The sequence below is a fragment of the Miniopterus schreibersii genome, assembly GCF_964146895.1.
Source record: "Miniopterus schreibersii genome assembly, chromosome: X".
Classification (NCBI taxonomy): Eukaryota; Metazoa; Chordata; class Mammalia; order Chiroptera; family Miniopteridae; genus Miniopterus; species Miniopterus schreibersii.
This window is the reverse complement of record NC_138104.1, coordinates 64,171,946-64,189,998: the sequence shown is the minus strand read 5'-3', so window position 1 is coordinate 64,189,998 and position 18,053 is coordinate 64,171,946. Positions and strand designations below refer to the sequence as shown.

The following is an 18,053-nucleotide window of genomic DNA, read 5'->3' as shown; positions in this document are numbered from 1 at the left end:
AATGCAAAGGATTATAAAAGAATACTATGAACAACGATATGCCACCAAGCTGGACAACCTGGATGAATTGGATAAATTCCTAGAAAAATACAACCTTTCAAAACTCAATCAGGAAGACTCAGAAAGTCTAAATAGTCTGATAACTACAGATGAAGTTGAAGCAGTAATCAAAGGGACCCAAGCACACAAAAGCCCTGGCCCGGATGGCTTCATAGGGGAGTTTTACCAAACATTCAAAGAAGAATTAACACCTATACTTCTCAAACTATTTCAAAAAATCCAAGAGGAAGGAACACTTCCAAACTCTTTTTATGAGGCCAGTATTAGCCTAATTCCAAAACCAGATAAAGACACTACAAAGAAAGAGATTACAGGCCATATCCCTGATGAACATAGATGCTAAAATCCTCAACAAAATATAAGCAAATCGGATCCAGCAATATATTAAAAATATCATACACCATGACCAAGTAGAATTTATTCCAAGGATGCAAGGCTGGTACAATATTCGCAAATCAATAAACATGATACATCACATAAACAAATTGAAAGATAAAAATCACATGTGCATATCAATAGATGCAGAAGAAGCATTCAACAAAATCCAACACCCATTTTTGATAAAAACTCTCAGCAAAGTGGGAATAGAGGGATCATACCTCAACATAAAAAGCCATATATGACAAACCTATACCCAACATCATAATCAATGGGCAAAAACTAAAACCATTTCCCCTAAGAACAGGAACAAGACAGGGGTGTCCACTTTCACCACTCTTTTTCAAGATAGTATTGTAAGTCTTAGCCACAGCTATCAGACAAGAAGAAAACATAAAAGGGATCCAAATTGGAAAGGAGGAAACAAAACTGTCATTATTTGCAGATGACATATTATACATAGAGAATCCTAAAGACTCCACCAAAAAACTACTAGATTTAATAAGTGAATTCAGCAAGGTAAGATACAAAATTAACACCCAGAAATCGATGGCATTTTTACACAACAATAATGAACTCTCAGAAACTAAGAAAACAATCCCATTTACCATTGCAACTAAAAAAATAAGATACCTAGGAATAAATTTAACCAAAGATGTAAAAGACCTGCACTCAGAAAACTACAGGACAGTAAAAAAATAAATAGAGGAAGATATAAACAATTGGAAATATATGCCATGTTCATGGATTGGAAGAATTAACATCATTAAAATGTCCATATTACCCAAAATAATGTATAAATTCAATGCAATCCCTATTAAAATACCAACAGCAGATTTCACAGATCTAGAAAATTTATATGGAACCAAAAACACCCCAAATAGCCACGGCAATCCTGAGAAAGGAGAACAAAGTTGGAGGGATCACAATACCAGATATCAAGTTATACTACAAAGCCACTGTAATCAAAACAGTCTGGTAAGAGCACAAGAACAGACATCAATCAGTGGAACAGAACAGAGAACCCAGAAACTGACCCAGGCCATTATGGTCAATTAATATTTCACATAGAAGGCAAGAACATACAATGGAGTAAAGACAGTCTTTTCAATAAATGGTGTTGGAAAAATTGGACAGATACATGCAAAAAAATAAAACTAGACCGATAATTTACACCATACACAAAAGTAAATCCAAAATGGATAAAAGACTTAAATGTAAGGCATGAAACCATAAAAATCCTAGAGGAAAACATAGGCAGTAAAATATCAGACACCTCTCATAGCAATATGTTTGCTGATACATCTCTTAGGGCAAGAGAAACTAAGGAAAAAATAAACAAATGGGACTGCATGAAAATAAAAAGCTTCTGCACAGCAAAGGAAACCATCATCAAAACAAAAAGGAAGCCCACTGTATGGGAGAATATATTTGCCAACAACACATTGGATAAAGGGTTAACAACCAAAATATATAAGGAACTTATACAACTTAACAAAAGGAAGACAAACAATCCAATTAAAAAATGGGCAATGGACCTAAATAGACACTTCTCCAAAGAGGACATACAAATGGCTAAGAGACATGAAAAAGTGCTCAACATCTCTAATCATCAGAGAGATGTAAAGTAAAACTACAACGAGGTATCACTTCACACCTGTCAGAATGGCAACCATCAACAAGTCAACGAATTACAAGTGCCGGCGAGGGTGTGGAGAAAAGGGCACCCTAGTACACTGCTGGTGGGAAAGCAGTATGGAGTTTCCTCAAAAGATTAAAAATTGTCCTGCCATTTGACCCAGTGATCCCACTTTTAGGAATATATCCTAAGGAACCCCAAACACCAATCACAAAGAACTCATGCACCCCTATGTTCATAGCAGCGCAATTTACAATAGCTAAGATTTGGAATTGGTCCAATTGCCCATCAGTAAATGAGTGGGTAAAAAAACTGTGGCACATTTACACCATGTAATACTATGCAGCTGTAAAGAGGAAGGACCTTTTAGCCTTTGGCACAGCATGGAGGGAACTAGAGAGTATTATGCTACGTGAAATAAGCCAGTCAGAGAAAGACAAGTACCAAATGGTCTCACTTATATGTGGAATATAATAAACAAACTGATAAACAAAGTGGATCCAGAGACATAGAAGCTTGGAACAAACTGAGGGAAGGTGGGGAGGGAGTGTGGGTGAGGAGAGATTAATCAGAGTACTTGTATGTTTATGGGCATGACCCATGGACGTGGACATTGGTGTGGGGAGGGCCTGGGGGTGGGATGGATGTGGGGTGGAGGGGATCAGTGGGGTTAAAAGGGGGACATCTGTATTGGTCCAAACAATAAAGATAAAGAAACACTAAAAAATAAATAAATAAAAATAAAAGTAAGAAAATTTTGGGGAAAAAACCCATACAAATAAAACTTAAAATAATAATCCTACCACACAAAAATATCTAAGAACTTATTGATGATAATAAACATATAGTAACCTCAAAAAGAAAATTGTGAGTAATAACACCAATGAGAGCCTGCATTCTACACGGCCCTCGGTTGCCTTATTTCTCTGTGGTGTCCTCACTGCCTGGTACAGGGCTCAATGGATAATTGGAGCTCAGCACATACTTCATGATAGTTTGAATACAGTTATCTTAGATTATTTTCCTGAGTCAGTTCTAAGAAATAAAACACAGATTTATATTTACAGCTTACTGAAAGCAGTAGACATTCACATTAAGGAACCAGTGCAGCAAGACATTTTTCATTTTTCATTTTTATTTTTTATTTATTTATTTATTTATTTATTTATTTATTTATTTATTTTTGTATCCTCACCAGAGGATATTCTTTCCATTAAAAATATTAAAAAATAAAAAAAAAGAAAAAGAAAAAAAATTTTTAAATAAATCAAAGAACATTTATTAGTGCCTGTTTTTCACTAAGAAAATTTGATTTTTGAAGTAGATATCTAGGATATACTCTAGTTGCAAAGGCTTAACTTTCTCTAAGTTAAGGCAGCTTTAAATTTTATTTTATTCTATTTACAATGTAAAGACAAACCAGTAATACACATTAGAGCTTCTAATGATTTAGCTTAAAAAAACTTGTATGAATTTGAGAAAAACAGAATAAGGCCTCACAGAAAAAACCTACAAAACACTTGAGAGAAATGTGTCAGTCAAATATAAGTCCATAAGAAAAGGGTTTGTTTTGTTTTTGTTTTTTGTTAATCCTCACCTGAGGATATTTTTTCCATTGACTTTTACAGAGAGTGGGTGGGAGGGAGGGAGGGGAAGAGAGAACCATCGATGTGAGAGAGATACATTGATTGGTTGCCTCCTGCAGGTGCACTGACCTGGGCCAAAGATGAACATGCAACCCAGGTACATACCCTTGACCGGAAATTGAACCCATGACCCTTCAGTGTGTGGGCCGATGCTCTAACCACTGAGCCACACAGGCCAGGGCATAAATTGTAAAGTTTTTTGGTGTGTGTTTTTTTTTTAATATATCTTTATTGATTTCAAGAGAGAAGAAGGGAGGAGAGAGTTGAAACATCAATGATGAGAGTACTCATTGATCAGGTGCCTCCTGCATGCCCCCAACTGGGGATCGAACCCACAACCCGGGCATGTGCCCTGACCGGGAATCGAACTGCAATCTCCTGGATCCTAGGTCAGTGTTCAACTGGCCAGGCAATTGTAAAGTTTTTAAAACAAGTTGCAGTTGCATAGGCAACAAAGAATCTCTTCCAGAGACAGAAGGAAACAGACAGAAATTGAAAGTACTTTGAGAAGATTAAACTAGTTCAGTGTATCACTCCACAGTTCTTATTTATGATTACTAAATACTTTGATTAATCATCAAAATTTTTTGTCCCTATTCTAGCAAAAAAACTGATTCTAGAGTGGGAATTTAGATTATGGGAAAACAATGAGACTCATAATTCAAAGATGTGGATCTGAGTCTCAACACTACCACTTATGTGATAGAGGGCAAATTACTGTATGATTCAATCTCTATTTTTCAATTTATAAAATGAAAACACAAATATTAACTTTAAGAAAGTGCAATATAAATTGAGGTATACAGAAAAATCCTGAGTAGAGTGGAACAATTTAAAGCTAGATGGTTAGAGGAAACAAGATGGCAGCGTAGGTAACAGCTGCACCCGCCGCCTCCCTCAACGACATCGAAATTACAACTAAAATATAGAACAACGATCACTCAGAGCCTCCTGAAATCTGGCTGAACAGAAGCGCTACAACCAGGGAACTGAGGGAGCATCAAGAGCAGTAGGAGAGGTGGAGATGTGGGCGGATGAGGGATGAATCACAGAGACGCGGCCACGGGCCCACACCCAGTGCCGCGGTTAAAACCTGGGAGGGAATCTTGGTGGTGGGGGTTTCCCGGAGGAGTGAGGGGTCCCAGCCCCAAAGCAGGCCCCCAGTCCAGGGCTCCAGGGTGGGGAAAAGACGTCCCCACAACTCTGGGCTGTGAAACCAGCGGGGAATGTCTCTAAGGGTCATGAAGGCTGCTGGAGTCCCAGGCAGCTCCTCTTAAAAGGCCGGCACATGTACTCAGACCTGCTCTCTCTGAGCCCCAGCGCTGGGCAACAGCTTGAAAGGATCTGGGACACCTGGAGAGGAACTAACCTTCCTGAAATCAGGGCGAGAGGTGGAGGGGCAGCTTTCTCCCAGGAAGAAGGGGTGGCAGAGGCCATTGTTCCTTTGGCGAGTCCTACCCGCTCACAGCCGGCAGAGAGGCACCATATTTGAGTCGCCAGTACCTGACTCACACCTTTGTCCCTGCCCTGTTGACTCCCAGAGACCCCGGCCCTCCCTACCTGAAAGCTCATCCAGGCCATTTCCAGTACCTTTTCTATGCAAGTGGCCTCTCAAGCCTCATGCTTAGGACTTTCCTAAAATTTCTCAAAGCAGCAGTGTGTCCCATACAATTTGATAAGTGACCCCAAGCCTAGCACTAGTGGCAGCCTGCATTGGTTCATAGCTTGGTGTCTCCTGGACACCTCCAAGCCCAGCACGAGTAGCAGCCAACTACAGTTTGCTGTGTAGCTCATGCTGGGTGGCCCTGGGCAAGGCACTGGCAGAGGCTGACTTTGCACCTCCTGGGAGGCCTCAGAGACAGTGCACCCGGTGGTCAGACTCAACCACGCTGGATTACAACCCTACCACATACACGAGTGACACACTCAAGGGGTGCACTTGGTGAACACCAAAGCTCCACTGAAGTAAATCCAGCCCCATGTCTCCAGCACAGCAGCTCTCTGGCTATAGTTTCAGCCGGTCCTCACAGCTGATTGGGCTGGGGGGTCAGTTCCTCCCAGTGATGCCAACAGCAACCAAGGCTCAACTACAACAGGACAGTGCACACAGCCCACACAGGGGAGCACCGAGAAGGCCCAGCTCAGGTGACTGAGCCACTGGACCCTACAGGACACCTACTACACAAAGCCACTCAACAAATTCCAGGAGACATAGCAGCTCTACCTAATACATAGAAACAACACCAGGAAGCAGCCAAAATGCGGAGGCAAAGAAACATGTAACAAAGGAAAGAACAGAAGAAATCTCTAGAAAAGGAACTAAGTGAAATAGATCCAAGCAAGCTAACAAATACAGAGTTCAGAATAATTGTTATAAGGATGCTCAAGGATATTAATAAGAGTATGAAAAATCATTGAGAAAATCAATGCTACACGAACTGAAATGAAGAATAATTTACAGGGAATCAACAGTAGAGTAGAGGATGCTGAGAATAAAATCAGCAATTTGGAACATGAAGAAACAAAAAACACCCAACCAGAAGAGCAAAAAGAAAAAAGAATCCAGAAATATGAAGATAGCATAAGGAGTCTCTGGGACAACTTCAAGAGGCCCAACGTTCACATTATTGTGGTGCCAGAAGGAGAGGAGAGAGAGCAAGAAATTGAAAACCTATTTGAAAAAATAATTACAGAAAACTTCCCCTACCTGGGGAAAGAAATAGACTTACAAGTCCAGGAAGCATAGAGGGTCCCAAACAAGAGGAACCCAAAGAGGCCCACAGCAAGACACATCATAATTAAGATGCCAAAGGTTAAAGACAAAGAGAGAATCTTAAAAGCAAAAGGAGAAAAGCAGCTAGTTACCTACGAGGGAGCACCCATACGACTTTCAGCTGATTTCTCAACAGAAACTTTGCAGGCCAGAAGGGAGTGTCAACAAATATTCAAAGTGATGAATACTGTACCCAGCAAAGCTGTCATTTAGAACTGAAGGTCAGATAAAGAGCTTCTCAGACAAGGAAAAGCTAAAGGAGCTCATCACCACCAAACCAGCACTACAGAAAATGTTGAGGGGTATTCTTTAAGAAGAAGCTAATGAACAAAAGAATCTGACGAATTAAATAGATCCAGAGACATTGAGGCATGTAACAGACGATCATATTTCAGAGGAAAGAGAGAAGGGGGATGGAGGGTGGGAAGAGATTAACCAAAGAAGTTATATGCATATATGCATAACCCATGGACACAGACAAGGATGGGGTGAAGGCCTGGGGAGGGGGTGGGAGTGAGGGGGAGGTGTCATTTGGGGGGGGGGGAATGGGATACCTGTAATACTTTCAACAATAAAGATAAATAAATAAAAAATAATAAAAAATATAAAGCTAGATTGTTGCCCTAGCCCATCTGGCTCAGTGGTCAGAGCATCGGCCTGCAGACTGAAGGGTCCTGGGTTTGATTTCAGCCAAGAGCATGTACCTCAGTTGCAGGCTCAATCCCTGGTTGGGGCCTGTGTGGGAGACAACCAATCAATGTGTCTCTCTCACATTGATGTTTCTCTCTCTTCCTCCCTTTCTCTCCCTTCCTTCTCTCCAAAAAGCAATGGAAAAATATATTTGGTTGAGGATTAAAAATAAATTAAAAAAATAAAGCTAGATTGTCATATATATGGTCACCATGTGAGATCAGGTACAATTCAGACCAACAATGTGTTGACATTCATAATGCTTCCATAATTCTAAGAATAGAAACATGTGGGCATGAAGAAATGACCATTCACATAACATACATACATGCCCTAGTTTTTACTGATCAGTGAGGATATGACTACTTATCTGAATAAAGAATATATATGAGCAACTGTGGTACACTAATGTGGGGAAATGAGAATTGTCCACACTGAATATAAGCAAAAAAAGTTTTATCTTTAGAAAATTTTAAAACAGTAATAAAGTCAACAAAAACATGGTCTGCTTTAATTATCACCATTCTTTGACAATTTTAAATAATGTCAGTGATAAAATACATCTCTTCAGAAAAAAATTTTTTTGGTCTAAGGTCTAAACAGTTGATGAAATTACTGTTGATCATCTTTGATATAAAAGGTGTCCCAAAAAATGCATATACACACTTTGAATTATAAATGCAGTGATTATTAAAATACATTTCATTTTCAAAATTGAGCTATCAGCTGTTAAAGTGTGTATACATTTTTTTGGACACCCTGTATATGTAAGCTTCAAATGATCACATATTCATTAATAAGTACTGTATTGGACATAGAAGTAAATTTAGAGAATTTCTAGTTATACTATTGACACTTGACACACACAGACTCAGTTAAAGGAAGTCATTTGGAAAGTAAGTTCAAAATGGTTTAAAATCATTGAAGCTTGCTTTGGGTGCAGTTCATGTTTCCAAACATATACTTGTTTATAGTTTCAAAATAAATAATGAGTGCAGTGAATGTCTCTACTTTTGGAGCAGGACTCAGTTCACCTTCTTTATTAGTTTTCTATTCCTCCTGTAACAAATTACCACTAACTTAGTTGCTTAAAATATAAAAAGGCTGTAGTTTCCCTTTCTGTAAATCCAAAATTAGTCTGTGCCCTTTCCTTGCTTTCAGAACATGTCATGGAGATAAATAACTGGAATGGTATCACGTTCTGAATAAGGCATAGATGTTTATATATGATGTCAAGCCTGGCTTGATATCATCTCCCAAAATCAAATGGTTAGGAACTTAAACACAAAAACAAAATTCCCTCATGTTCACAAGTCTTGCTCACACCAACAGGAGGTAATTATACAGAGAATGTATACCAAGGACGTAAATTTTGAGGCCATACTAAGAATTCTGTCCACTCTTTCCCCTTAAGTCTTGGATGCTGCCTTGAATTCCCAGACTTACAGTGCAGCTTTAGTGTTTCATGTTCTTATTCTCCTCTCTTTTCCCAGATTTTATCCCCTAGTCCTTGGACAGATGCCTCTTGTTTTAAAGAAGTCTGAGTTTCAACAGTATATTTCTTATTCTCTATAAAATCAATCAGATAAGCTAGTTTTCTTGCTGGACAAACCTAGGAAAGACCACAAGAGGCAAAATTGTATATGGTAAGTAATCTTTATTCTTCGCCAGTGTCTCAGGTAATGTGTATGGATACATATTTGTGGATATTTATGAATATATGAAAATTAAGAGAAAGTTAATACAATAAAGGAAGTTCTTAATTTTAAAACTGCTGCCTAGTATGAAGTATTTAACACTCTCCTATCTCTTTAAAAACATATTTTCATAAAATGAAAACTCTAACAAATGTTTTAAATCTTTTTAAGAACTTGCCAAAGAGAATTCTTGGAGAAACCTATTTGGTTTGTGCACAATTGTTGCTTCTAGCTGTGTGCGTTTGTAATTTAGCTCTTGCTTAAGGGACAATTCATCAAGTTTAATTTTTATTTTTCTCCTATGTCCACTCAGAGGGAAGCCTCAATTTCCCCCCTTTTCTGCTCTGGTACATCCTTTCTTGCATGATTATGCTGTGGTTGGATATTTAAAACTATTTACTGTATGTACTATAAACATGGTGGCTTCCCCTTAATAGCTTTAGCAATCAAGGTCAATGTATCCACGGGGACATGCATAAAAGTTTATACATATGTGAAGATAACTACAAGCTGCACTCTTTAAAATCATTAGATGAGAAGGAAACCCCCATTCATATAAAATCAATTGGTCTATTTTTGAAGGTTAACAAAATCATTTAAGAATATGTTCATTTGTATTAATGTATGCTATTGTCCATAGCATTATAAAAGGGAAGCCACTCTACTAAGCTTTATATTTAATTATTAATTTCTGCTAGCTTTCAGGTAACAGCTTCGCTATCAGAAGAGAAGTACTGAAGCAGGTCCAGTCTCCTGCTCCTCTAATGTGAACTAGGCTGTATTCACCAGTCTGACAGATTTAGGCTGCTGCTGTTATTCCCATAGGTATTCATCAAATTTTTTGCCAGATATAATCAGAGAACATCAGAAAACTATCGTTACTCAAATGGCAAGAGTCAGTTCTTATGTAACGACTTCTAATCCCAAGACCATGTACAACTTAACAGGTCTGAGGGAACTTCACTATAAGAAACACTGAGAAACATTAAGAAACAAAAGTAGTTTCCACTTAATATGGTGGTGTAGGTAAATGCGGTACTGGTATCCTCCTGCAACCACATCAAAATTACAACTAAACTACAGAACTATCATTCAGAACTGCCTGAAGTCTAGCTGAACAGAAATCTTATAACTAAGGATATAAAAAAGAAGCCATGTTGAGACTGGTAGAAGCGGTGGAGACACTGAATGGATTAGTCCCATACCCACGTATGGCGAATAAAAATGGGGAGGGATATCTCAACTTAGAAAACAACTCTGTCTCCTCTGAGGACAGAGGGGTCCCAACCCCACACCAGGCTCCAATGCCAGGAAAAGAAGTCCCCAGCATTCCTCCTAAAGGGCCCACACATGGACTTACTTGATAATGGACTCACTCACTCTGAGCTCCAGTGCTGGGGCAACAGCCCGAAAAGTGCCAGGGACATACAGGGAGGAACGGAATTGTCTGGCTTCAAGGCAAGGGCTGGAGGGGCAGCTCTCTCTGAACAGAAGTGCTGGTAGAAGCCACTGTTTCTTTACTGAGCCCACCCCTTACTCAGACTGCACTCACAGTCAGGCACCATAACCAAGTCTCCACCAACCAAGCTAACACTGTTTGTCGCACCCTGGTGATTTTGAAAGCTATAGTCACTCAAATGGCAAGAGTCAACTCCACCCAACTTACTGGCCTACCCAAGGTGCTTCTAGTGGTTTTTTCATGCAAACTGCCTATCTTGGCTCATGCTGCAGACTTGCCTAAAATCTCTTAAAGATTCACAAAGAACAAAACAAACAGCATCTGGTTTCAGCATGCCCCCTACCTCTTGATAAGCAGCCCCAAGGCTGGCATTAGCCCCTTCTAGGAATCTGGAAGCCCAGCACAAGTGGCAACCATCTGCAGAGCTCTTTCTAACTTATACCAGGCGACACCAGGCAGGGCAAAGGCAATGGCTGATCTTGGCCTGCACCAGACCTCTCACAAGAGGCCCCATAAGCAACACACTCAGTGGTCAGCCTCCAACCGCACTAGAGCACTACCCAAACACCTCCCCAAATGACACGTAAAGGGTAGACTCAGCAGAACCCCACTTAGGTGATTCCTGCTCTGTAGGGTCAGTCCCTGCACAACAGCTCTTCTACTACAGTCACAGCCAGTCCTCAAAATCAATCAACCTGAGGTTCAGTCACTCCCACTGACATACCAATAGCACTCAAGGCTCAACTACAACAGAGGGCACACACAACTCACACAAGGGAAATACCTAGAGCACCTGGCTCAGGTGATCGGGGAGACTGCACCACTGAGCCCCACAGGACACCTACTATGTAAGACTACTATACCCAGGTGGGGAGATATAGCAGCTCTCTATAAAAACACAGGGAGGCAGCCAAAATGGGGAAACAAAGAAACATGTCCCAAATAAAAGAACAGAATAAAAGTCTATAAAAAGAACTAAACAAAATGGAGACAAGCAAGCTACTAGATACAAGAGTTCAAAATACTATAGTTATAAAGGTGCTCAATGAACTTAGGGGAAGAACAGATCATCTCAATGAGAACTTCAACAAAGAGATAGGGAACATAAAAATGGAGATAGAAAACAAAAAAGAACCAGTCAGAAATGAAGAATACATTAAAGAAAATCAACGGTAGATAAGATGAAGCACAGGACTGAGTCAGCAATTTGGAAGACAAGGTAGCAGAAAACATCTAATCAGTCCAGCAAAAAGAAAACAGAATCCAAAAAATGAGGATAGTTTAAGGGCCCTCTGAGATAACAGCAAGTGTAACAACATTTGCATCGTAGGGGTACAAGAAGAAAAAGAGAGCAAGAAATTAAAAACGTAAAGAAATAATGATGGGAAACTTCCCTAACCTGGTGAAGAAAATAGACATACAAGTCCAGGAAGTGTAGAGTTCCAAACCAGACGAAACCAAAGAGACCCACACCAAGACACATCATAATTAAAATGCCAAAGGTTAAAGACAAAGAGAGAATCTTAAAAGCAGCAAGAGAAAAGCAGTTAGTTACCTACAAGGGGGGGAGGTCCAATAAGACTGTCAGCTGATTTCTCAACAGAAACTTTGCAGGCCAGAAGGGACTGGCACAAAATATTCAAAGTGCTGAAAAGAAAGGACCTATAACCAAGATTACTTTACCAAGCAAAGCTATGATTTAGAATCAAAGGACAGATAAAGAGCTTCCCAGAAAAGAAAAAGCTAAAGGAGTTCATCACCACCAGACCAGTATTACATGAAATGTTAAAGGATCTTCAAGAAGATAAAAAAGGGTAAGAATATGAATAATAAAACAGCAATAATATACCTGCATCAACAATTACTTTAAATGTAAATGTATTAAATGCTTCAATCAAAAGACATAGGATGGTGAATAGATAAAAAACAAAACCCATATATATGCTGCCTACAAGACGCACTTCAGATTGAGACACACACAGACTGAATGTAGAGGGATAAAAAAAGATATTTCATGCAAACAGAAACAAAAAAAGCTGGGGTAGGAATACTTATATGAGACAAAATACACTGTAAAACAAAGGCTATAACAAGAGACCAGGAAGAGCCCAGCAATTCCACTTTTGAGTAGTTATCCAAAGAAACCCAAAACACTAAATCAAAAAGACATATGCATCCATATGTTCATTGGGGCATTATTTGCAATAAGGAAGATATGGAAACAACCAAAGTGTCCATCAATATATGAATGGATAAAGAAGAAATGGGACATATATACAATGGAATATTATTCCGCTATAAAAAATGAATTTTTGCTAGCTGCAACAACATGGATGGATTTAGGGGGTATTGTGCTAAGTGAAATAAGTCAGACAGAAGACGACAAATGCCATATGATTTCACATATACATGGGATCTAAAGAACATAATAAATGAACAAAAAAAACATAAACAAACTCATAGGTACAGAGAACATTTTGATGGTTGTCAGATGGCAACAGGGTAAAGGAATGGGTGAAAAAGTGGAAGGGATTAAGAAGTACAAATTGGTAGTTACAAATATCATAGGGATGTGGGGTATAGCATAGGAAATATAGTCAATAATATTGTAATGGCTTTGTGTGGTGTCAGATAGGTGCTGGACTTGTCTGAGTGATTGCTTCATAAGTTATATGGATGTCTGATCATCATGTTGTGCACCTGATACTAGTATGGTACTGTATGTTAAATGTAATTTAAAATTTTTTTAAGGAAACAAGCATAAATCGTTTTATATTAAATATGGAATAGAGATTAAAGTGTCAAATAATTTTAAACACTTTTTAAAAGTTAATCAGATATAGACAGCCATAAGAACCAAAATAAATTTATTTACAAAATTTCTTACTTGACTGGTGGAGAAAACCAAGAAAAAATATACCAAGAAACAATCAACTATGACCCTACTCATAATCTTTAAGCCAGTTCATACAAGAGAACAACCAGAGCAGCTCCTGATTATTAGGCTATAAAAAATGTCCTTCTGCATGTCAAATTGAACAAAGACATACATTTAACCATGGGGATCTGTATAAGTATCATCATGGTACCTGTAGACTCAGTTGAGTCACAGTTTCTAGAATGCTATTCCCTTTCTACCTTACATAGATGTTTCACCACTTTTGTTGATGCCTCTGTTGGCTTCTTTTTCTTTTTCTCCTCCTTTGTTGGTTCTTTTCTCTTCTTCTTTGTCCTGAAGGCTGGTGTAAACTGCTTTGTTATAGCCTTCCCGGTTGCGGGCAATTTCAATGGCAAAAAATTGTATCCTGGGAGCTGGAAAGTGAATAGAATTGATTATTGTCCCAGTCACAATTTCTCTAAACCTACTGGAAATCTACTGACAAAGCTGAATTAACAGGCAAAGTAGTCAAGTATAATCATAAGTTTCAGAGATGTGAAATTCTAATCATCCTATAATAAACGAGGCTGAAATACTTAACTATCTTATCTCAGTTACTCAAGATTTATTAACATGATCTTCAAAGATATAACAAATAAGATAATCCCCAAATTAACTATCCATGTAAACTATTCATCAGTAAAACCAGATCCCCCACTCACCTTATATGGAAACAATTCCAGGGGCAAGAAACTCACCAAAGATGGTGTTTTCCTCAGTGTAGCCTTGAGAACAATCCAGTCGCAGCAAAGTACCATAGTTGAAGTCTTCTATAACTCCATCAAACTTCAAACAGAATGGCCTCCACTTCTATAAAAGCAAAAAGATGCCTTACCTAATGTAGGAGGCTGCTGAAGTCAGGCCCAGAGAGGAGTTTTCATTTTCTCAGTAAGGAAAATAACTACAGTGAAAGAGACTAGGTTTGAGCTGATTGCTTGTTTCATTAGCAATAAGTTTCTGTGCTACCTATTGTGTCTTTAGACTGGTATTTCCCAACACGAACAATATTTTTACCAAAGTACTTAAATCCTTGACTACAGAATCAAAATTTGATTACTTAACAAAAGCCTTTGTTTTGTTTTTAGTTATTGGCTAAATGATCACTCATCCCCACTGAAGCACAAATGAAACAAGGAATACAGGAATTTGGCCCAAAGTCACAAAGTTAAATTTTAAGAAAGAAGTCTATACAGTAAAGGCAATTTTCTAAAGATCAGTTAGCATGCTGCTGAGAGTTAAATGTTTACATTCTTCATAAGCCAAGGGCCTACTCTCAGGGAAAAATTTTCCCAATTGTAAGAGTTTTAGTGCTCTGTAAAAGTACAAGCTAATCAAGTAAACAAAGCAAAACACAAGGTTTTCAATGATCTTTAGCATGGCCTGTGATAATGGCAACTTAAATCCAGAGAATCCAAAACCCTCCCTGTACCTTATTTGCCAATCTTCCAAACCCAAGTGTTCTGGTTAAACTACTCACATAGGTAAATTTATTCCTCCTCCCTTGAAAGGTCTAGGTAGTTAGGAATGAAATGTTCAAATCAAGAAGGTAGAAAAAATAGATTCAATGAACATAAAAAAAATCCATAAACCAGAAAATCAGTCATTTCCTAACTTACTTATTGGTTGATGACAGCTACACACGAACCCTGGTTCTTTATGTATTTTCCTTAAAACTACTCCTTCCCATTTTAAATGTATAAAAATGTATTCACCATCAATAACTGTGGGTAAGATGCTAAGCAATATTTGAGAGAATTTTTTACCTCTTTAGCTGATACTGATTTGAGTTCTTCTGGGTCCAATACATCTATCCTGAGTTTCTCAAAATTTTTCCGAAATTCAGAATAGATTTGGTCATCCACTTTGGTGAGTTTTAGGAATTGTGGGTCAACTGATGAAATTAGCTGCCAGAAAATAAGACAACATACATATGCTAGTTTCTAGTTCACTACACTTCTATTCCCCCTTCCCCCCAAAACCCCTTATGGTTCTCAGGGCAGAGGAGTTCATTAGGAAGGATAGACAGCTTAGGTTCTGGATGAAACCATGACATAGTTTGCCCAGCCAGCATGGCTCAGTGGTTGAGTGTCTACCTATGAACCAGGAGGTCACGGTTTGATTCTCGGACAGGGCACATGCCCAGGTTGTGGGCTCCATCCCCAATAGAGGGCATGCAGGAGGCAGCCAATCAATGACTTCTCGCATCATTAATGTTTCAATCTCTCTCTCCCCTCTGGCTTCCTCTCTCTGAAATCAATAAAAACATATTTTTTAAAAAAATCGGGACATAGTTTTAAAGAGTCATAATATACTACAGTCCATTTCACCAATTCAAACACTTTTTGGCCTTGGTACTGCCTGGCTATTTCCCTCTGTGGATTGTTCATTCAGTCAACAATCATTTATTAAGTACCTACCATGGGCTATGCACCTTTTTGCCAGTTAGCAACAGAACTCTGAGCAAAGAAACTCAATTCCTTTGTCAAAACAAAATTCACTTCTACACCCCTGTTTTCTGCAGGTTAAGAACTTAGGGTAATAAAAATTACCTTCAAAACACAATTGTTTAAATTACTAAGAATAGTGATTAGCAGATAATCAAACAATACATGCTTAATTCTGCTTAATAATGAAGACAGACAACTCACCTTGTAGTAGACTTCAGCATGCTGCATTGCCCTCATGGCCCAAGCCATCTCAATATCAGGCTGCAAAGGAGTAAAGAATGGCAGGTCAGAAATCTCCCAATCCTGCTACTAGAGAACAAATTAAGGAAGTCTTTGTATGCTCTGGAGAGCTACCAAACTTGGTGTTACTGTCAAAGGATAAAAACTGGACTGATGTGTTTGGACAATAAAATAATTCTTCTGTCCTTATGACAAACAAAAAGCTACCTACACAGTCAAGTAAATAGAATGAGCCAGTGACTATCTTTTCCTGGAAGCTAGTGAAAGTGTTAGACTAAATAAAACAGCAGATAAACAACATTCTCAAGACTGAGTTAGGCTCTGGTTAAAGTGTTGTCCACAATAGCCAAGGTTGCAGGTTCGATCTCTCATCCCGGCACATACAAGAATCAACAAATGAATGCAAAATTAAGTGAAACAACAAATCGGTTTCTCTCTAAAATCAATCAGTCAATAAAAATCATTTGAAAAAGACTGAGTTAAATCATTGTAAAATTGAAATAATAAATACACACAACTGAATTGTTAAAACAACAAAATAAAATAATGGAAGTGAAATTACTCTTCATTTTAAGAGTGTGGCATTTCATAATTATTTGTGTTTTTCTGATAGCCAATTCCCCGCCCTATAACACTTAGAAATGAAACAGTATCATGAAGCAGGTTAATTTATGAACACCTCTTACCAAGCACCTACCCCACCTGTTCCATTAGAATCTCCCCCTCAAACTGGAGGGATCTATTTCACTGATCCCAGAAGTCGTTTGCATTTTTACCTGCAGGCCTTTTGCCTGACTGTCAATTCATGTCCGCTGTCCACCTACACTTTGACTATCCAGTTCCACATTCACTATCTCAGTGAAGTCTTCCTCTACTGGTCTGGGTTCTAGGGGGTTATTCTTCAGCTAAACTGCTTTGTATTTATGTCCTGATACACTCACTCACGTAGCATACATCACATTCTTACTTGAGTGTTACTATTGTTCTCATATCCTTGTGCCTTGTAGTTCAAATGCATCATGTGCTTCTTCCTTAAGAATCTAAACAAAACACACCATAAACCTGTGCAACTTTACTGCACAATGGAATCACTCAAGGACCTTTAAAAATACGGATTCCGGGCCCTCAGCCCCGGGTATTCTGATTTAATTGATATGGATTGCGCCCTGGACATCTGGATATTTAAATGCTTCACAGGGGATTCTAACGTGCAGCAAAACTTGGGACTACTTTAATTAGCATTAGTCCTGCGTTTGTGGACCAAACAGATTAGAATGAACTGAAAGGCGCGGTTTCTAGCGTACACGGACAAGGTCTACATAAGAGATCAGGGCAGGGCGTTACAATTTCGTGGCAGTCCGTGCATACGTCACAGACTAGGTGAATGGGAGCTGTGGGTGAGTCATACTCACATCGTTGCCATAAGACTCAGCTGGGAGAGAAAGAGCATGTGCCACTGATATCAGTTCCCCGGAAACCTGGGAAGAAAAAAGGAGGAGAAGAGGGAGAGTTCAAGGCTAGACTCAGCTCGACTTCCCCATTCACCCGACCCCAGAGCAGCGTCTCACCGGCTTCTCAGTTCCCCTAGTCGCCTCCATGTTGCAGCTAACAAAGAACGGCTCCTCTTCCCGGAAATGACTTAACTGGAGCTCTTTCCGTAGTAGGTTGGGAGGGAGGGCGGGGCAGGAGTGGCTCTTTTCCGCCTGCGCCTGCGCGCACCCTCCCTCGCCCGGAGGCGGTAGTCCCTGCTGTCTCCTCACCCTCTACAAGTACTCAAAAGCTCTGCGTCGTTGCTAGTCTAGGCTGCCAGAAGGATGAGGTGTTTAAATTCTCAATAATATCCGTGGAGATCATTGGAAAAACCTGAGTTAAAATAATGCAGCTTTCGCTTCCCACTGCACTGAATACTGGCAGAGAATCGAATTCACACTCTCCATTTGTGAATGCGGGGACAAACACACATTGGCACACAGCTGAATAAAGAGTGTAGTAGTATATGACTTGGGAGGAGCAGAGGGGCTTTATATGCTGAATATTAAGAAGTTAAGATTTTACCCTAAAAACAATGGAAAGCTACTGAAGGCCT

The 18,053-nt window shown here is 39.2% G+C and overlaps 1 protein-coding gene across 1 annotated transcript; it reads right to left on the bottom strand.

The window, feature by feature from the left end:
- Nucleotides 1–13,192: 13,192 nt before the first annotated feature.
- Nucleotides 13,193–17,623, bottom strand: PBDC1 (polysaccharide biosynthesis domain containing 1). The gene is made up of 6 exons (XM_081124982.1): nucleotides 17,536–17,623; nucleotides 17,380–17,445; nucleotides 15,929–15,988; nucleotides 15,044–15,184; nucleotides 13,979–14,090; nucleotides 13,193–13,654 (listed from the first exon to the last, which is right to left on the bottom strand). The coding sequence occupies exons 1-6, from the start codon at nucleotides 17,563–17,565 to the stop codon at nucleotides 13,482–13,484; spliced, it is 582 nt and encodes a 193-aa protein (XP_080981108.1). The 5' UTR covers nucleotides 17,566–17,623; the 3' UTR covers nucleotides 13,193–13,481.
- Between the last annotated feature and the right edge of the window lie 430 nt (nucleotides 17,624–18,053).